The 23,329-nt window shown below is 29.1% G+C and overlaps 1 protein-coding gene across 8 annotated transcripts in view; it reads right to left on the minus strand.

Moving 5' to 3' along the window:
• Window positions 1-23,329, minus strand: part of LOC142326314 (serine/threonine-protein phosphatase 4 regulatory subunit 4-like) — an 84,491-nt gene that overhangs the window by 44,934 nt on the left and 16,228 nt on the right. For all 8 annotated transcript variants that reach the window (XR_012756756.1, XR_012756757.1, XR_012756758.1 and 5 more), the window contains 7 exons: window positions 20,589-20,733; window positions 19,459-19,532; window positions 17,899-18,005; window positions 13,647-13,873; window positions 9,194-9,319; window positions 4,651-4,763; window positions 1,534-1,728 (listed from right to left, as the gene is read on the minus strand). Coding sequence is in view for 5 of the 8 variants with exons in the window: in XM_075368713.1 (XP_075224828.1) it covers window positions 1,534-1,728; window positions 4,651-4,763; window positions 9,194-9,319; window positions 13,647-13,873; window positions 17,899-18,005; window positions 19,459-19,532; window positions 20,589-20,733 (987 nt within the window). In the remaining 3 variants the exon portion in view is untranslated. The remainder of the gene's footprint in view (window positions 1-1,533; window positions 1,729-4,650; window positions 4,764-9,193; window positions 9,320-13,646; window positions 13,874-17,898; window positions 18,006-19,458; window positions 19,533-20,588; window positions 20,734-23,329) is intronic.

A 23,329-nucleotide genomic window follows, 5' to 3' on the forward strand; every position in this document is an offset into this window, starting at 1 on the left:
ATTTCTCTATATAGTCTCCTGCACGATCTACACACTTATGCCAACAAACTTTTCTGGCTGACAGATGAGTTTTGGCCTTCACTGGGTAGCCCTCACTCTTCCTCTGCCACTCCTTACTGGGAATTTTTGACTCCGGAGTGTAATGATGGACTCATGTCTTATCACACGTGATGATGCACCTCAAAAAATCATCTCTTTCTTGCCGAAATCAATTCAGAAGTCTCTCACAAATCTCTAACCTGACCTGTTTTTGATTTTTGATAAACAACCTCAGAACCCATCAAGCACTAATTTTTCTAAAGCCAAGATGATCAGTGATACTGAATTGAGCACTCCCATAACTGATACCTACTTCTGACACGATTTCTTCAACAGTGAACGGACGATCATCTTTGATAAGCTCTCAAACGGCACAAATGTTGTCAGCTGTGAGACTTGACCTTGGGCGTTGATTACGACTTTTGTTTTCTATACTTTCTTGCCCAACCTTAAATTGTCTGGCCCATGTAAACACTCGGATCTGGGACAGTGTAGTGTCCCCAAACTGTACCTTTAAACAAGTTAAAATGTCTGTAGGTTTAACAACTTCATCAGTTAAAAACTTTATATGTTGTGCAATAGACAACAGGACCTCTTACTCACTCATGGCTGTATTGATGACAAAACAGAGCGGATGAGCTAAACAAGCTGGTTCCTCCTGTCTAACATACTGAACATTACCCAACCAACTTAGTAATCCAGCTCGAAACTGCATGCTGCATAGAATAGCAAAATTACCATTTAAATTTGATTCACCTTTGTATCTCTGCTCTGCTAATTAATACTTATTAACTTCCTACTAATTTATAAGCAACTCAACCATGCATTTATTTATTAAATATTTCATAACAAAATTTTTAATACATTTTTCAAGGTGATTTATTTACAAGTAATTACAAGAATTTATTTTTAATAATTTCATATTATTTTCTATAATGGTTACTGCATGTTCATTTTTTAAAAAAAGTTCAGCTAAGAGATTTCTTGTTTTTATAACTTTTCCCTTTGTAAATATAATTACATAAGTTGTAGTTATTTTTTAGATAAATTATATCAATAAAAAAATAAATTATCTTGAAATTTATTATAACTGTAGAGAAAAAATAAATACATGATGAATTCACATGTATAAAAAAAATAATTTTAACTTCAGATTTTCAATATACAAAGAATAAAAATTGAACAATGGTAAATTTTGTCTGATTGAATTAGTATGATCTTGGTGAAATTATTTACATATTTTTTTATTTTTGCTGTGAAATAATACACTGAGTGCACTGACTAATCATATTACAAAGAAAACGATGCAACAAAATAGTTTATACTTATTAAATGGTAGACAAATTATTACAGTTCTCACTCATTTCTTATCAATCCAAGCAATTAATAAAATTTATGTAGAATATACATATATATTTTTTTACTTGTGTACATATACATATGTACATACATGCATACCAAACCATTTTAACTACAAGTATATATTATAAATACCTCATGCATTCCAGCAGCAATTGTGCGACGAACGTAAAAATATGGATCAGAAGTTAAATCACAAATAATTGGATATAATGTAGTGATAAAATTGAAGTTTTCTATGCCTGATGCAAATTGTAACATTGCTGGTACATTATATGCACAATTGAGACGACACTCAACAAATAAATTATAGGAATGAGGAGGATTACCCTAAAAAAAAAAAAATGGTAACTATATTAACAGTAATAGTTATTATTGGTATTCATGTATTCAAAAAATATATAACAGTTAACTTCAACAATTCTCCATCTTATTAAAGTAAAATAATGGATGTTCATAAAATTTTTCCACAATTACAAAAATTTATTATAAAACTATTACAGTTACAACTGTGCGGTTTGTGGCAAAAGAAAAAAAAAATTATCAAGATTTTTTTACCGTGAAAATAAACTTCAACATGTACACCTTGTGTCACTCATAGAATGTCCAGGCTAATAATCAATTTCACGCCATTTGTTTGTCAATATTTCTTTGGTAACACTAGCAACAGCTTCAGTTATTCTCCATCTCAATGTGTCCAGATCATTTACAGGTGTTCTACAGACTCTGTCCTTAACATAACCCCAGAAGAACAAGTCTAAGGGAGTTACGTCTGGTGATCATGGTGGCCAAGGAGTGGGACTGTCGCAGCCAATCCATCTGCCATGAAATGATTCATTCAGAAAATCTCTAACTAGTAATCCCCCAATGTGGTGGGTGCACCATCGTGCTGGAAAACCACCCTAGTTGCAATTCATTTAGTTGAGGTATAGCAAAGTGTTGTAGCATATCCAGGTAAATGTTAGCTGTTACTGATTGCTCAATGATAAAGAAGGGACCAATGATTCTGTTGTGAACCAAGCTGCACTACACATTCACTTTAAGGAAATCTCTATTTTTGTTTGTAAAGTAAAGATTTTCTGAGCCTCATATTCCCATATTCCCTGAGGTGTGGACAGTACCTTGTCCGTAAAACACACACACTGCAGGTACTCATTGTTGTTATCAATCCATTGCAAAATCTCGGTCACAAAGGCAGACGATGAGGGCCGTCATCTGGCTGTAGATGTTGCAATATCTGAACTTATACACATGCAACCTTAGTTTTGTGGCATCCCTAGTTCACAAGATGCACTACAAGTAGATTTGGAAGGGCTATGTAGAAATGCTTGCTGCACAACCTCAACCAACCTTTTCTTCACCTAATGGATGGGCACCCTGTTCACAGAAGGTCAACTACACTTCCACTTTCTTTAAACTTTGCATACCACGACTAAACTTTTGCTATCAGATACAAAAGTTTTCTACAACAGTAGAAAACTTCAGCTTTCATGAAGGGATTACTAATTTTTAAGTAAATCTACTTTTTTTTAGAAATACATTTTATCAATATAGCATGTATACATTATTACTGACATGTTATTTCACTACATTTTAATGTGCAATTTACATGAAAAGAATATCAGATGCTGGTCATCCATATTCTTCTAAAATTTCACTGCATGGTAATCAGTGATTTCAACTCTTGATACCGTAACACACATTGCGCTTTCTCCTGGACTGACACAATTTTATAGAAAATTGATCACATTGCTCTCTATTCTGTCTCTATCTACAACAAACCAATATAAAAAAAACTTGATAATTTTTTATTTTTTTTTGCCACAAACCACATAGCTGTAATTGTAATAGTTCTTTTGTAATAAATTTTTGTAATCATGGAAAGACTTTATGGAAACCCTGTACAATACAAAATCAATAGTTAATATGATATTTAATGTATTTACCCAGTTCACACCTAGAAAGTTTCTGTATCACTTAACACATTAAAGAAGTAGTTATTTTGTGAGCTATTAGAAGGTACCAGTTGAGCTGACCCAATTTCCTATGACAATCATTCAAAGGGGCAAGAACAAAAGTTAACAAAAAAACTGAAGGAAGACTAAAGGACAATTAATCCAAAGGACAGCCTCTAACTGGAATAGATTGTGATAGTTACTTTCTTGCCAAAGAACCTTATTATGGTATTAATATAACTGTAGTATAATTAAACTTTAAGCAGGTTTTTAATTAAAAAGGATCTAAAATTGACGAATGATATGGAACAAACAAATATTTGCCAAAAATTGGAGTACACTTTATTAAAGGAAAGTATGTATTATAGTATGTAGAGAAAAGGATAACAACTATAGAGAAATTAAGTACTGAACAAAATGTTAGGAAAAAGCAAAGAAATTGAGTCATGTAAAGGGGTTTATCTAGATAATTCTTAAAAATCTGAATCGTTATGCCAACAAGTTTTAATAGCATGATGTATATTTTGCTGCACCACAGAGACAAAATTGAAAAATAGCTGAATGAAATAGAAGCCTAAAGGTGGATCTTATTACAATCACTGCTCAAAATCTATTTTTATCACAAATTTGTTTATTTTATTTATAGCTCAACATATGTTCATAGTTTTTGTTTTATTAGAAGCAACTGATTTTCAAAATTACTTTTAAACATTCCTTGTGATACATTTAGGGAATAATAAGACTTTAAAATTGTTATTCTGGGTGTCAAAATGAACATTATAATTGAAAAAGGCGATACAATAATGGTCAAATGTTCAGTAGTTAATACAGCTCTCAGCTAAACCATTTTCTAGACTCCAGCTGCTTCTTAAGAAAAAATATTATCAAATACATTTTTACAGCTCTTGTCACCTTAAGTACATAATACTCCAGTCATTGTTAAATACAGTAAATTACTTTAATTCTTAGTACAAGTTTTTATCTGTTTAATATGAAACTAATATGTTTCTAATAAGAGGAAAAGGAGTTTCTTCACTATTTGTTTATTAAACCTCTCCAGTGTTGCCAAATTAACAGCTGATGGTGGTATTTAACAATATAATCCAATATTTAGGCTGATGTCGATTCTTATATATATATAACTATAACATATCCAAATTACCTCCATTAACTAAGATCTCAGTCAAGCTAAATACTGGATCTTACTGTACGAACAGATCATTTAAAATAAATTTATGACTATATGTAAATAACTATCAATTGATCTTATAATTTTTAGCAATAAAATCAATACTACCGTCATCTGCTTTTGGGCAACCCTATCCTTAAATTTCATCTGTGGCAGTCCAAGCTGAGACAACTTAGTAAAACGTTCCAACATCCATACTTTATCCGCTTCAGTCATAGATTCTGAATAACAAATTTTACAAAACATATACCTACAGTTAATATCAATATCACTTCACACATTTAATTATTAATAAAAATAATGCATAAAAAAAATTAACACATTCTGCTCAAAAGATTTTATTCATATCAATTAAGCAGTCAAAAAATTATCATGTAAAGAATCAATCTGTCACAACTGCATAACAAAGGATGGATAATATTCATAGCCAACAACAGTAGAAAACTTCAGCTTTCATTAAGGGATTACTAATTTTTAAGTAAATTTACTTTTTTTACAAATACATTTTATTAATATAACATGTATACATTATTACTGACATGTTATTTTACTACATTTTAATGTGCAATTTACATGAAAAACACTAAAATATAGAGAGGAAATATAAATAAAATATTAAAATACTCTAACACTTTCAAAGCATTCAAGCATCATTGATATCATATATTTGAACTAATATTTAAACTGCCAATAGTTCTACCAATATATACAACTAAATTTTTTATTAACTGATATTTATTTACAATTATATTCATTCAGCTGCTGTTCTATCAAATGCTGGAATTAAATTATCTGTTAGATAAAATATAGTTTGAAATTATAATGAAAGAATATTATTCAAAAAATTTTATCAAGAATCAAAAATAAAAAAAGAAAACATAAGATCAAAAACCAGTTCTTCTGTAACAACTCAAAAATGGTTAATATTTTATTAAAAAATCATGCACTAATGTAAAATTTGATTTTTTATTGAAAAAATTAAATTTATTTCTGTTTGTATTAACATCTATATTATTTTACTGAAATTAATCTTTTTAAGATTCATATTCTTCCTCTGTACTGTAAAATTATATTTTTAATTCTATTAATATAACCACCTAATACAGAATACTGAAAAATAACTTAATTTTGAGATATATTTTACCAATTTTACAATGAAAGTACTTTCACAGAATCCTGCACCTTCAGTCATGATTGAATTTCAGTTAAACTCCATAATAAAAATACTTCATTACTTCAGAATTTTTATTTTTCATTTTTATTGTACAGTTTGAATTATTTTAATCATGATTGAGGCTGCAGGATTGCACAAAAGTACTTAATAAAATAATATAGTATATATACACATAGAAAATGTTTTGTGTGGCAGATTCATAATCAACGCCCAGCAAAACTACTTAAGATAAATTGATGAAAATTTATATACACATTCTTCTTATGGTGTACATTACAGCTCAAGGAAAAATTTTTTGAAACTCCTAGTTTAAAGGGTTTAAATGGAGAAACAATGAAATTAATTATTTTTTTACTCTCTCTGTAACACATGAAGATAATAATTTGATTTTTGATGTATATAATCTTCAAGTGAATATCTAAAATGTAACTTCTAGATTTTTTGAATTCCTAGTTTAAATGGTTTAAATAGATTTTTTAATTTTTTTGAAACCAGACATTTTTTGAATTCATCAGTAACAAATGACATCAACTTAATTTTTTGTGTGTGTAACCTTCATTTGAGTATCTAAAGATCAATTTCTGGATTTAAAAAAATTTAACCTTGAAAGGAGTGAAAAGAGGTAAAATATTCTGAAAATGATTGCAAAGCTTCCCGATTTCCAACTATACTAAACTAAAAATTCAGTAGATTTGGATTTGCAATAGTCTTCAGATAAATATCTAAAAACCATTTACAGGATTTTTGGAATTTTAATTGTTTAAGGGGTGTGATTGTGTATGGGCAAGGCGGCTCAGCAAACACTGCCACTGCCATTGTTACCATATGTACAACGTGACTTGACTGCATATAACCATATAGCATGGTCAAAGGCATGATGGGATGCTAGTATTAACTAAAGAAAAATAACACAAACATTTTTTCCCCATTATTATTGTTGCTTCATAGTGTATTCATAATACTGCCGATACATCACTGAATATTGCTACCTTTTAAAAATACTTATAATTAATATTTGTTTATTTTTTTAATCACATTTTCAGATATATTTAAAAATATGCTAAAATAATATTTTATAATTATTGAGATTTTTGTTCTAACAAAAGTGTGTTTGTGTGAGTGAGATCATCATGATTTTGCTCTCAGGTCCCGTCTATCAGTGCTGATTCACAACTCAGCCATATCTATATACACAACACTATAATCATTACTCATATATTAGTCATGTAGTGAATTGTTTATATACAATATTATACCTTCTCAGTCCATTAAAACCCTTGATATTTTCATATGATCACTCTTTTGTTCTCATGCTCAATTTTTTTTTGTTTCTGTTATTTATTTACTCTGTTATTTAAAGTTAATATAATGCAATTTTTTTAAGGTTTACTGGAATGTGGGTACAGAGTATTCCTAGATTTGTGTCTGTACGACTTAAGCTACACCAATATTTTGACAAAATGTCTGATACCAATTCAGTTGATAATAGTGCAATATTATCCCCTCTGAAAAAAAGGCTCCAAAAATAAGCCATTCAGTCATGCGGAAAAATACATCATTTTAAATGCTTACAAAAGTGAATTACAGAGTAATCCAACAGCTTTGATTTCAGATGTCATTAATAAAACTGCTAACATAAGTGGAAGTTGTACTGTTCAATGTATAATGAATGTGATTTGAGATTATAAATCTACTAATAAATTACGGTCCCCTAAGAAAATAAATCCCTGAAGGTCAATTGAAAACAGTTGATGCTTATTATAAAAACTCAATTTGTAAAAGAATACACAAATTTTATTTTCGAAACAAACTGCCTACAATAGAAAGCATTACAAGTTGTAAATGATTATAATGGCCTATCAGATTTCTGAAGAACAACTTTTAATAAATTGTTAAAAAGTATGAATTTTAAACACAAAAAACAGAGTCGGGAAAGTGCTTTAGTTGATAGGGGTGATATCATTATATGGAGAAGACATTACCGCACTAAAATGAAGAAAATGAGGCAAGAAGGCCATAGAATGTATTATATATGGATGAAACTTGGATCTACAAAGGTCACAATAAAAAGTTTTATTTGGGAAGATAAAGCTTTTGGGAAATGGTTTAGCAATGTGTTACTTCTTCTGGAAGATAATTGGGATATTGTCTTAGATAATGCCCCTTATCATTCATGTAAAAGGGAAAAAATTCTAGCAGTGTCTTGGAAAAAGAATGATATCAAAATGTGGCTTAGTTCAAAAAGAGTGATTTTTGGTCCAATTATTGCAAAGGGTTTCACATATGAAAAGTAATTTTAATCTATATAAAATTGATGAGTTAGCAACATCCAGTGGTAAAACCGAGCTTCAATTACCTCCCTGTCATAGTGAACTCAACTCAACTGAGTTAATTTGGGGATAAATCAAAAGTTATGTAGCATCAGAAAATACTACTTTTAAAATATATGACGTTAAAAATTTATGCTAAAAAGCCATCAATAAAATAGGCAAGCAGGAGTAAAAAGACTTTACAAAACATGTCACAAATTCTACTGTTGAACTTAATTATTGGGAATTGGATAATATAACAGAAAACAAAATTGAACTACTCATTGTATCTCTTAATACTGACAGCATTATGGATTTCTCTCAATCAGATGACGAAAACTGAATTGAATTTGTTATTTGTTTGTTATCATAGAAATTTAATTAAAATATTAATGAACTTTTACTGTTAGTGAACAATTGACAATTTCATAACTTAAAAGTTTCACAAAACTATGATAACCAATTTACAATTAACATAAAACAATAAACAATTTTAATGAATAAAATACTCATGAGTTATCAGATTTGACGAAAAAATATTTATTCATTTAACACGTCTTAATTTATTAGAATTTAAAATATATGTATAATTTTTGTAAACTATAATAGTATGTGATTACTAAATATTAACTTTGTGTAGTTTCTTTTATACACTTCAGGATTTACAGAGAGATATTTATGAATTAGCCGCCTTAACACTCATACGCGCAGTGTGTTTACTTGAACTCTATAAGCTAACAACGTAACAGACCATTTTAATTTTCTATTACCAAATTTACTTTTAATCCTGATTTTATACTGTTTATTTTAATTTATTAAAATAATGAATGCTAATAAAAAATAAATTATAAGCTCCTTAAATATTTCCTTTTCTATCATGAATTTTTGTCAGATTTGGGAAGCACTTTATTCTTCTTGATACACGAAACAATATAAACACACAAAATTAATCTTTATATTACATAATTTTCTGTAATTCAAAATTTTTTTCCAAGAATTTCTAAGAGGTTCAAGTCCAATCAAAAATAGCAAATCTGAAAGGGAGATGATAATAATACTGGTGTGATAGATCTGAGACATGATATAAAACCATCATAGCTATCAATTCTTATGTTACAATAAAAATAAATAAATAGGTAAAATAAATTTATTTAATAATTAAACTTACTTTCCGTTCCAATACACACTTTACCAAAGTTTTTGGAGACAATCAATTTCAATCCATCTTCACTAGCCACAAATGCCCTCTCCGTCATCTTTTTAAACAAGGGTATGACTGAATTCTTTAATAACTCTGTAAAGACATTATTGTACATTTAAATTTAAAAATAATATAAAATAAAATTAACAAGATAAAAAACACATCACTAAGATCAAAAACCAATTCTGTAATAACTTAATTGTTAAATGTTACAAAGTATTAAAAGAGTATCACAGTATTGATCATAAATGGATACACCATTTTTTGTTTCAAACAGGTTTTTGTAATTATAAGTTAAAACCACCAATTTCATAGTTGTACAATGACAGTGATTTTCATTTCTCAAAAGAATCAGATCTTATCTAATGGCAAAATTTTTTATTAACAGGAAAGTGTAAGCATATCTTTTAGTTTATTTTTTTAATTTTATTTTGAGTTTTCCATTAACCTTTTTATCACTGAGCTGAAATTAAAGTTTTAAATTTTGTTTAAATCATCTTATAATTTTTATATTAATTTTTTAATACAGGGTAGAGCAAAGGAAAGCATTTTAAACTGCTAGTACTCAGCCTTGAGTGGAGGTATTGACCTTCAGTGACCTCTCGTGGACAGCTCAGATTATACAGTTTCAGTTGCTGTGGAGCATTGGCGCGTAGAACATTGTATGCTGTCAAGCAGTTTTTTAGAAACAATGATTCTGTGGTCATGGTTCAATGTCTTTTCAGTAAAAATTTTAATGTTGAATGTCGAGGTGCAGTTCCAGATTGAAAAACCATACTCTGACAGGTTGATGTGTTTAGAAGTACTGGATCTGTGAAGAAACACTACCTGGCTTTCCACATTCAGTCCAAACTCCAGAAAATGTTCTTGCTAGACCAAAACGATCCACTAGGCAACTGGCTGTAGCGCTGAGTATGTCACATCATTCCCTCCATCGCATCTTATGCGGTGATCTCAAATTTCACCCATATAAAATAATGATCATCCAGCAGTTATCTGGAAGGGATTTTGTGCAACGCAAAGAATTTTGTGCCATAATGAACACAATTTTTACAGAAAATGCAAACACCCTAATAATGATGACTGATGAAGCCCATTTCCATCTGGATGGCTATGTTAATGTACAGAATTGTCAGTACTGAGCGTCGAACAACTCACGTGAACTCCACTAAAAACCTCTCCTCAGCTCAAAAGTAACAGTGTGGAGCTCCAAGATATGGATTGTTGGTCCTTACCTTTTAGTAGAGAGGGGAACTGCAGTTGTGACATCAGCACACTACATCAACATGTTAAACAACTTCCTGCGTTCACAACTGTAAATTCATCAGGTGAACATGTGGGTATAAATGTGGTTCCTACAGGATGGTACCACAGCTCATACGGTGAGAGCATCAATTGAAGTGATTCAATCATTTTCATTCATTCATTCATGATTCAACAAATTCCTGGACATGTGATTTCACGATTCAACGTTTCTTGGTCCCCTTGCTCTCCCAATCTATCGATTTGTGACTTCTTTTTGTGGGACTACCTGAAATCAAGAGTGTATGTGAACAAGCCACTCACAATCAAAGATATGAAAATTTCCATTTATCAAGAAATTGAAGCTGTGTTGAATGAAATGAAAGCTGTGCAGAGCTTTGAGGAGAGGCTCTGAATTATCAACCAATAAGAAGGAGATCATCTTACTGTATTATTTTCCAACCTAATTAAGGTATGTTGATCTCAAAAATATAATAAAAATATTAGTAGTATTACAATAAAAGTTATTCAGTAGTGAAAAACATGCGTTTCCTCTGTTCCACCCTTTATTTACATGATTTATTTATTTGGGATGAATTATTTGCCGGCAAAAGCATCCACTGTAATATGTATGGCTTAATTTAGAATTGTGACAATGAGTGGAAGCAGAAATTAATTTACAGCAAATAGAAGTAAAGTATAGAAACATCTTGCACTGTTCATGGTTGTACTTTTCAACCATGCCTACTCCTTAGTCGAAAAGGCATATTTATACTTTTAATTTTTAATTTTATTTGTATAACTTGTTAACAAGATCAAATACATCTTGACAACGGTTAGTGTGTTCTTTAAATCATTTTTTTTAAGGTTGTTTTATCCTTCCTGATTAAACATATTTGAACTATTTGTCTGATTATCCAGAAATATTTGTTTAACTGTTTTTAATGTTTATTATTTATTTATTATACTTCTTAAAGTCATTAACTACAATATTTTACAGTTTAAGTAATTAAATCTCTTAAAAGACATTTAACTACATGTGATATATATTTTTTAATATTTTACCTCTTTTCTTAACAAAAATATGTTTTGAAGAAAGTTTTTTTTATACATTTGGACAAATAAGAGTATATTATTTACCTTAGAAACATTTTAAGAAATATCATTAAAATTCTTGATCATTTGCTAGGATCAATAACTTATTTTAAAAAAAGTCACAAAAAAACATTTTCTCTATTGATTAATTTTTCAAAGAAAAGAAATTTTGAAAAATTCTAGAATCCAGAAAAACTTAGGATTTTGATCTTATAATAACATATTATAAAAAATATATATACTATACCTCATATAAACATTTTAACATAACATAAAATAACAATCATAAATGCAAGAAAATGACTGCTATATCAATAAAGAGAAATAAACTAGCCCACTGGACCGGTCTAGTAGTTAACCCATCATCGCAAATCAGCTGTCTAACAGCTGATTTTCGAAGTCGAAGATTTTGAGGTTCAAATCCTAGTAAAATTTAATTGCTTTTATATAGATTTGAATACTAGATAGTAGATACAGTGTACTTTGGTGGTTGAGGTTCAATTAACCACATATTTAAGGAATGTATTGACCTAATCTGTACAGCTGAGCAGTTATAGCAAGGCGCTACAGCAAAGGGACATAGATCTACAGCTGTGGGAGGTATGCAACAAATGTGGAGAAGAACTTATTTGTAACAGAAATCAATATACCAATCTAAGCAAAAAAAAATTAAACATAAGATTATTTACATATCATACATACACCCTCACCTCACTGGGCCATGGTAGGAGAAGATTACTTATTATTCACTAGTTGAACAGATTGCAATGTACACATTAGGAAAATAAATAAATAAATAAATAAGGAAAATATAAATGCCTAATAAAAAATATATAAAACATGTTTGCACATGAGATATCCTCATTCTTAAATGGAAATATTAATGTACTATAGTTTGCATGTGTATGTTCTAGCAATACATCAATCTTCTATACACTAATAAAATGAGTAGTGTTTGATATAAATCACTTATATTACAATACATGCAGAAGTTACTAAAGTAAGTCTTAATGCTCAGCACAACTATTATATAATGAATTATTATAATCATTTTTAAATCATTTTTGGCAATAATTTCTATAAGATTTTAGCTGTGTTTTCATTTATCTAAGTGAAATGGAAATGACTTCAAAGTGGAAAACATATGTTGTTTCCAAGAAAAAGATTTAGACATGCTATACATTATAGATAAAAAGAACCCTTTAAAAATACTGTAACAGAGCAAGAAGGAAATAAATTCAACATCTTCAACTGGAATGAAACTGAAGAATTTTGTAACAAGACTGATAAAAAGAGCAAATCAAAAGGCTATAGAAAATGCAAAAATTACTGCTTCTTATTTTTAAAACGATATTATATTATCTTATAGCATAAAACGATATAATAGAGAAAATTTAAGTTCAAATAAAAAAATACCAAATGCAAATCCTGCAACTGTTAAACACATAAAAATGATTGCGGTTGGTTAGACAGCTGGTCACAATAGCACAACTTTATATTTTTCAAATAGCAGTGTTTGAAGTGAATGGTCTCAATTCTTGCTTAAACCATCCAGCAACAGAACTTATAGAGAATGAATTTCTATTAAAAAAATAATAATTTAAATACTAGTTTTTATTATACTTAAAATAAATTAATTGATTCTGAAAGTTTAAATCTATAAATGTTAAGATGCTGATGAAATTGGTAATTTTTTATAAAATACTTCTAAGGAAGATAATGTCAAAACTTGAACAGGCATAGGGTACATGAAATCCTAAAATAATATTAGTGCAATGAACCTATGGGATCTGTTTAAAAAATAATCAGACTGATTACACTGATATACAAAAATAATTTTGACTTATTTTGTATTTTTCAAAACTACCACATTTCCTCATGTTACTTATTTATTTCTATAAGGTTTCCAGAAGTTACCTCTTCATGAAATTTACAAATCACAACACAATAAGCACAGTTTTTAATGTAAAGTTTTTACTTCAGTCTGCAGAGATGTAATAAAACTGTATATACTTCTATGACATACCCTGAATATAAAAGCAAGAAAAAGCTGTAAATTTTAAAAGAAAAGATTTTAACTTACCAGGTGATAAATAATCCAAAATATCGACCATGGTTTGGTAAGCAGCAACCCTTACAATGCTCTCCTCATCATTGGCAAACTCATTCAATATAGGTAAAAGATCTGTATTTATAGTTTTTGACAAAACAGCTGCACAGAAAGGTAATTCCACGCATATAGCTGCTCTTACCTCCTTACAATTATCCTGAGTTAGTGCTTGAATTAATGGGAAGACATCCTTTTTTAACCTATCATTCATTTAAAAAAAAAACAACCAAATGTATTATATAAAAATAATATTATTCTTGATAGATAATGTAGTGGGATATAAAAAGATTACAATTATTGATACTTAGAAAAGAATTTTGTTTATGCATACATAATTAGTTGCAAAAGATGAAAAATGCCAAAGCTATCTTGGAAATCAAACCAGAGACCACCCAACATATTCACAAATAATCATTTATTTTTACATCAATCTAAGTTTAACTTCACTTATCTCTTCAGTAAAAAAGATAAGACCTTGATGGATATTTTATTATAGCAGTTATTTCCACAGATATAACTTTGCTTTGGTAAAGCTGAGCAAATTTAATTTAAATCACTATCAGTTTTAGAATCCTAAAATTTCCAGGATCAAGTTAGATTTTCAGGTAGCTTCAATAACCTCAAAATCCCCTATCCTAAATTTTTACCTTTGTATTATTTGAATTTTATGAGTGAGTTTTTCAATGTTATTTTTCATAAAATTTTTTTTAGGAGTTCTTATAAAATTGTAAAAAGGTAAAATCTCCTGAGTACACCTTGGATTGTTTTTTAATTAAAAGAGAACATTTAATAAACAATTACAGAATTTGTTTTAAAATACACACATTTTATGTCTAATTGCTCTCCATAACTAGTTATCAATAAAAAATTACACTTCTACACATATCTTTTGATTTTTTCTTCTAAAAATATTGATGATAGTATTAATAATATGTCGCAATTCTACACAAACATGCCACCAGAAAGAAAAAAAATGAAATTAAACTACTGAATTCAATTTCTTAGAAGAGGAAATACTTATCACAATTTTAATTCAATTGCATCAAATTATTCATAGATGTTCTCTTTAAACATAAATAAAACATGAAAAGAAAATTTAGTTTTAAAATATGAGGCAAATATATAACATGATTTAAAAAAAACTTTGCACTGATATTATAGTCAACCTCTTTCCAAGAAAATCAAAATTCACTACAAAATGTTTTACACTCACCATTATTTATTATCTTTACATATGCACCCAGTTTAAAAATCTAATAGAAGAATGTACACATGGAAAAAGCCTGGTGATACTGCAAGATACGAGATAGATTATATCATGGTTATACAAAGATTTAGAAATCAACTAGTTGATTGCAAAGCACATCCTGGAGCAGATACTGATAGCAACCATAATTTAGTGATAAAGAAATGAATATTGGGGTTTAAAAACCTGAAGAAAAGGCGTTAAATGAACAGTAGAATTTAGAGAAGCTTGAGGAAGAAGAGGTAAAAAAGATTTTTGAGGAGTACATCGCAAGAGGTCTGAGTAAAAACGATAAGGAAGAAAATATAGAACAAGAAACGAAGAATGTTAAAAAGGAAATTCTTAAATAAGCAGAAGCGAACTTAGGCAGAACAAAGAGAACTGGTAGAAAACCTAGGATATCAAGAGTTTATATTGCAGCTGATAGAAAAACGTAGAAAGAATAAAAATGCTAGTGATGAAGAAGGTAAAAGGAACTATCAATATTTAAGAAATACTATAAACAGGAAGTTCAAATAAGTGAAAGAAGAGTGGATTAAAGAAAGAGAAATGATCATTGGTAAAATAGGCGGAGCATATATAGGAAAGTTAAGGAGAATTTTGTGGTACATAAATTAAAATAATAATGTATTAAATAAAGATAGTTCACAGATTTATAATACGAAAGAAAAGGTCAATAGGTGGGTGGAATATACTGAAGAATTATACAGAGGAAATGAATTAGAAACTGGTGTTATAAAGGAAGAAGAGGAAGTCAAAGAGGATGAAACGGGAGATGCAATACTGAGATCTGAATTTAGAGCATTATAAGACTGAAATGGCAGAATGGGATAGACGGGATACCTGTAGAATTGCTGCAGAGTGCAGGTGAAGAAGCGATAGATAGATTATAAACTAGTGTGTAATAATTACGAAAAGGGGAAATTCCATCAGACTTCAAAAAGAGTGTTATTGTCATGATACCAAAGAAAGCAGGAGCAGATAAATGTGAAGAACACAGAACAGTTACCTTAACCACTCGTGCATTAAAAATCTTAACTAGAATTCTGTACAGAAGAAATGAGAGAAGAGTAGAGGAAGTGTTAAGAGAAGACCAATTTGGTTTTAGGAAGAGTGTAGGGACAAGAGAAGCAATTTTAGCGTTCAGATTAATAGTAGAAGGAAGATTAAAGAAAAGCAAACCAACATACATGGCATTTGCAGACTTAGTAAAGGCATTTTGATAATGTAGACTGGAATAAAATGTTAAGCATTTTAAAAAATTTAGGGTTCAAATATAGAGAAAGAAGAAAAATTGCTAACATTTACAGGAACCAAACTGCAATAATAACAATCGAAGAACATACGAAAGAAGCCGTAATAAAAACAGGAGTCTGACATGGTTTTCCCTATCCCCATTACTTTTCAATCTTTACATAGAACTAGCAGTTAATGATGTTAAAGAATAATTTAGATCCGGAGTAACAGTGCAAGATGCTATGATTTGCTGATGATATAGTAATTCTAGCTGAGAAATAAAAAAAATTTAGGAGAAACAATGAATAGCATAGATGAAGTCCCACACAAGAGCTACTGAATGAAAATAAACAAGAACAAAATGAAAGTAATGAAATGTAGTAGAAATAATTTAGATGGACCACTGAATACAAAAATAGGAAGAGAAATAATATGGAGGTAGAAGAATTTTGTTATTCGGGAAGTAGACTTACTAAACATGGATGAGGCAGGAGTGATATAAAATGCTGAATAGCATAGAAAAAATGAGTCAGAAATATAATCTGCTTACATAAAACATTAATTTAAATGTCAGGAAAATCTTTTTGAAAGTATATGTTTGGAGTGTAGCTTTATATGGAAGTGGAACTTGGAAGATCAGAGTACCTGAAAAGAAAAGATTATAGAAGCTTTTGAAATGTGGTGCTATAGGAAAGTGTTAAAAATCAGATGGGTGGATAAAGTGACAAATGAAGAGGTACTGCAGCAAATTGATGAAGAAAGAAGCATTTGGAAAAATATAGTTAAAAGAAGAGACATCCCAACCCCGTAGAGGGAAGATACACACACGTTGTGATGTTACAGCCACACCATCCCACCACCCACTCCGTTCCAAGCCCTGAGGGGCTTTACTCGAGGTTGTCTTTAGACTCTCCGATTACATATCACAGTCATCGGCCAGGTCTGTCGGGATGCCACCGATGTAAATGCCTCAGCATTAGTAAATACATATAAAATTAAAGAGAAGAAACAGACTTATAGGCCCCATATTAAGGCATTCTGGAATAGCTGTTTTGATATTGAGGACATGTAGATAGGAAGAATTGTGCAGGCAAGCACAAACATTTGGTAAAACAAATTGTTAGGGATGTAGGATGTAGGGAGTAAACCAAAATGAAATGACTGGCACTAGATACAAAATCTTGGAGAGCTGCATCAAACCAGTCAAATGATTGAAGACAAAAAAAAGTGCATTAAAAATTTTCCTATTTTTTTTTTAATGAATACTGCAGAGGAGAGAGAGAGTGCTTAACCAAACTGTTTCTTGTAATACTCCTTATGCAAAAATACAACATTACACACCTAAGGCAGAAGGTTAAGACACTTTATATTTGGCTACAAAACAAGGACATGAAGTGATGTTATAAATACAAAAAGCAAAATTTTTTAAAAAACAAATGTTACTAGAGAAGCCTGAATGTTAAATAAGTTAGTAAATTCAGAAAAAAGTTGTCGTAAGATGAATAGCAGAAAAAATACGTCTAGATTATTACTTCATGGTATTAGGGTATCAATGATTAATAAGTAATAATAAATGATAATAGAATATATATATAAAAAAACCACAGTAAGAAAGAAAATATAACTGCATAAAAAAATAAATAAAAGAAGGTTTAATCTTCAAAACTCAACTTCACATGTACCCTTACAAATACACACTATGCAAACATATAAAAATATGGAACAGATTGCATAATAGCTTACACATATGCATCACAACACTGAGCAATACGTCCCAACATTCTGCAGCTCATGAGACGCTGCACAACAGGCTTTGATACTGCAGATTTTGCAATTGCAGCAGGTAAAATCTAAAACAATAGAATAACAAACATCACAAGTATAAAAAAACATATACATCAGTTACAAAGAAATACCAACAAGCAAGAAAAAAAACTGTGTTCTACAACCTTAATATAAGAGAAAACATTACTAAGAAATAAAATAAAATAATAATAATTAAGAGAAACATGGTAAATTAATTAATAAATAAGAGACATATATTAGTTTCAAATAAAAACCAATACCTGGCAGAACACTAAACCATGGGGGGGGGGGGAAGCCTTTACACTCTTTTACTCCATTTGAAAAACATTTATTACAAAAATGAGAAAATCCTTCATAGATATAATAAAAATGAATATTCAAATAATGGTATACTAACATGCTTGTCAAATAGATAAATCTAATTTACTCAGAAATTGCAAAGCAAAAGAAAAGATTTTTTAAAATTTAAAATAGGAAGATATCAGCCACTGGCAAGTGAATTTGTCACTGCATTGATAATTAAAGATTGCTCTTCAGAAAGAGTGTTGCCCTTGTTGTGGATATCTAATGTATGATAAGCAGGAAGACTGACCAGATAATTATGATAAAATACTATGAAAACAGTTTTGTCATAATGCAAAGAGCCTTTCACTTTGTTTAGAAGTACAATCAGTGTATTAATCTAAACAAAACAGCCAATTCAAATTTACCGGTAAAGGAAAACTGAATCTAGATTCTATATAAAGGAGATTCACTTAAAAACTTTAGCAAAAAAATAAAAACAAAGCTTCAAAGGAGTACATGTGGTACCGTGGTATGTCCATAAAGTTGAATTAAACAATTACACAAAACTAATAACAATTATTTACCCACTGACAGTGGACAAATTATAACTGTGTTGAACTAAAGTTAAAACTATAGCAAAAGTTAAATTCAACAGCTCACAAAATTAAATTCTCTAGGAATGAGTGGTACAATGAATGTCAACCAGGTGCGGTTTTAGTGTTTATCTTTGAAACAACCTTGCTACATTCCGAAACTAAGATGGAAACATATTTTAAGGCAGGTTAATGGTTTATTATAAAATTTTTGAATAACTCCCTATTTTATGGTCTTACAATGAGCCATTTGAGGGAATGACTGGATCTTGCTAAGATAAACCAAGATCCTCACACTTACAAACCAAATGATTAGGAAAATTCTTTTTTTTTTTCAAAGTTTAAATTCGATAGATTTAATAGGAATCTAAATATTTTGTAACAGAATATTATCATCTTTTATAGCACCATGTAAAAATAATAAACTGAAAATAATTTGTTTATTTTAGACAAAAGTGTAATTTTTATGAAGATGTTGCTCTAACTGAGCATATTTGACCATGTGCTGCTTTATACAAAGATACAAATAGGCAATTTTATTTTATATATAATATGATACAATAATTATTATATAAATAGGTAAATAATCCAACCAAAAATAAATAGACATCTTACTTACTTCTCTGTGTATAACTGTAATTGGTAAAATGGAAATAATGACCAGTAAAGTTTCAAACCACGTTCTTGAAATCTCTGCAACAGTAATTAATCACTTTATAAAAAAATCTGATCACAATTTACTTTTAAAAATATTTAATATGTCAGAATACAACTAGCTACTGAATTCACCTTCATAACATAGATGTATACTGTGATTTTTAAATCTACTTCTTTAAAACATTTCCTAACAATTCTTGCAATCTTTTCCAAATAATTTTCATTAATTCCAAATATTTTCCATTAATCATCTTGCATGAAAAAGATGATTAATGGAAAATAACTGAATTTCAGATATCTGAATACAATATAAATAAGACAAACAATAACATAATAATTACTTTTTAATTAAAAAAACAACAAATTAAAAAAAATATTATTCTAACAAACTAAAAATATGTAAAATCAAAATATATAATTTGGTAAGCTGATTTAGAAATAGATTTTGTAACAGAAATTAAGAAAAGTGGCTCAACTAAATTTAGTAATTCGCCTATCACTTCAAAATGTATGACGTCAGGACAGTAATTAAAATAATACAAATTTTTAGTTTCAAAAGTACATTTTTTTTTTCAAAAAAAAAAAGAAAGCAAATGGAGGCTTGCTTTCTCTTTCAATTATCAAGAGTTTTGGTACCTCCACTCTTTTCTTTCAGTAAGCTGTTGTCACGTAGTGTGATTTTACAACTTATTTGAAAGAAAAGCTGAAGTGAAGTGATCTTTCAGAAAATTATATCCCTAGAATTTTTTTTTTCTAATCAATGTACAAATCAAAATATAAGAAAAACACCAAAATTGAATTCTTATTTTCAGATTTAAAGATATATTGGTTATGTATAAGTATATATATATATATATATACATATATATATATATATATATATATATATACAGTCATTTCAAATTACATAACTTTATGAAATACAATGAAAGTAGACACACTTTCATGCCTATATTGTACATGCCTAGGGTTACATGCCTATAAAATACACCATAAATATAAGTACATAATTATTATAAACGTTATTTTTTATACTACCAAATACTATACTTAACCAACACATGCAAATATTATCTTTTCTAAAGTAATTACCTGCATCTCTGCTGTCTACACAATTAAGTATGCTGTGCAAAAAATTTTGAATAATATATTCTGGTGATATTAACTTTTTTTCAACTATCGTGCGAAGAACAGAGCTAGCTGTTAAATGATACTCAGTACTGCCATGTAGCAGAGCCTATAAACAGTAATATAAAGAATAATATTAACAGAAAATGATAAGTAATTCATACCTTACATTACATTTATCCGTACAAGGAATTTGGACAATTTATTAGGAAACAGAGTAATATTGTATAGCTAAAATTGTTATGTGCTGTAATAAATTCCTCTAGAACATTTTATAGAAGATTTTTATAACCAGTTTTAAAGTAACAAATATATAAACAAAATAAACTGAGTTTGTTTGCCAGTTGGAAGATGGAAATTCAAAGTGTAAATAGCAAATGTCTATTACAAAAACACTTAATGTTCAAAGAATAAAAATTGAAGATTTATATATTGTATTTGTGCTACATGTTACAATACAACAACTAATTTCTATTTTGTATTTCCACACAGATGATAGTCTGGTATAATGTGAACAGAAGCTCATTACTTGAAATGTGGCATATAAAAGATAAATAACATAAAAGAAAACATGAACATAAAAGATAAATAATTTGTACATTGAAAATTACACAATAATTGTTATTATACAACATTACAGTAATACCCCTGTTATCCATCCCCTGTTTGACTGATTCTCCGGGTTAACCACCGAACATCCTAAAATTACCATTTAATTAATTAATTAATTTCCTAAAATTAATTTTTCAACTATATAATTTAATTTATATGATTTAATGGAATTACGCCCTATATAGAACAGTACTGTAATAATTATATATAATAACAATTAGGCTCACATGCAAAAAAAATATTTTTTTATGAAATGTAAAATATGGTACCCATGTAGGCTTTAGACAGTACTGTATAACACTGTGTCTGACTCATACATTTCCTCAGCTAGCCTAAAACAAACAATTTACCGTATTATCTCTCACATTAATTTTACATCGATATATTATGTGATTTTATTTAAAAATTTGTTCAATATGTTGATGTCATAACTGCATTATAATCTCTAAGTGAAGACTCATAAAATCATCACATCATTTGCATTTTGAATAGTGTGATATAAAGTAGGATCTATAGAGTGAAAAATTCTTTTACACAGTACATACATATTATTGCATCATGAAAAATAATCACCTTTTACATAAATGACTTACTGTGCATATACTATTTTGTTTGTGTACATTAAATTTTAGTTTAAATTCAGTACAATACAGTTATTTGTAAGATTCCTTTTTACTTCTGTCTTTTTTCGTTTATTCAGTATAGTGTAATGAGCTTCTTACGACTTAGCTGCAAATTTTTTAGTTTTAGGTAACCTTTAAAATTTTGTAAGTTTACTTTTTACCTGTAACTTACAGTTATGAGACGCAAAAGAAATGTATGGTAGTTTGATTGAAACTAAAGTGAAAGTGTTAGAACAATTAGATAAAGGTCAATCAGTAAAATCAGTAGCAATAGATTTAGGTGTTGGTGAAACAACAGTTAAAGACTGGAAAAAACTGTTTACAGATTGAAGCATATTGTACACAGCAAGGTAGTAAAGTGGCTCTTCAGTCGAGATGTACCTTACAAAAACGTGTGTTAGATTGCGTATGTAGTTCCTTCAAGAAAGAGAACAAAAAACACCTATCGACAGACCTCTGTTAAAAGAAAACGCTATTATTCTGAATGGAAAAATTGCTTCAGCAAATGGTTCAGGCAGCAGCACTAGTAGCAACTGCTTTACAGCACATGAAGGACGATTACATCATTGGAAAAAGCGCCATTTTATAAATGTAAGTATATCATACTTTACCTATGCAATTATTTTAGCTTTAATAGGGTTAATTATAAACAAAAGTATATCTGATATAGGGCCTTCATTAAAAATGTGCAATTAAAAATATTGGTTAGTACTGTACAAAAAATACCACCTTCAGTATCTCTTATTCATAAAAAATGTTTTTCAGTTTAACCGACTTTTTTGCTTAACCAGTTCTGACTAAGTCGGTTAGCAGGGGAACTACTGTGCCTTATAACCCGTAAGCTTCCAAATATTATTAAAAAATTATTAATGTAACAAAACAAACAACCAGATAGGTCTATCTTTTCCCTTGACTTACAACCACTTCTGACTAACCAGCTGTTTCTACAGTACTACTATTCTTGCAAATCAAGTTAATTAAATGAAATCACTAAACCTACTATCACAGGTACTGGGGTTACCAGAAGTATAAGAAGGTGGAAAGTGAAAAAAATTCATTAAAAATTATTCAAACCCCAAACATAAATCACTTTTCTATTATTTACTTAGCAGTGTGAATTTTTAAACAAACATTTGTGTATAAACATTTAATATATGAATATGTACACGATTACATAAAATTATAAAATAAACATTACAGAAAAAAAGTTAAATTATTTTTTTTCAAATCAGATTAAAAATTAAAAGTGCAATGGTTTGTAGAGCTAATTAAAGCACAATTTTAAAGAGATAAGTTCATTATATTATATTGGAAAAATCTTTTCATTTTATCTTTTCACACTTTTCATTTTATTGCAGAATGATCAGTTTCAAGACAGATGCATAAAAAAGTTTTGTTTAACACCACATGACAAAATCTACCTTCAAACAGTAGATGAATAAAAAAGCAGGAAGCATTTGACTGAATATT

This window comes from Lycorma delicatula, chromosome 6 (assembly GCF_047948215.1).
Source record: "Lycorma delicatula isolate Av1 chromosome 6, ASM4794821v1, whole genome shotgun sequence".
Taxonomy (NCBI): domain Eukaryota; kingdom Metazoa; phylum Arthropoda; class Insecta; order Hemiptera; family Fulgoridae; genus Lycorma; species Lycorma delicatula.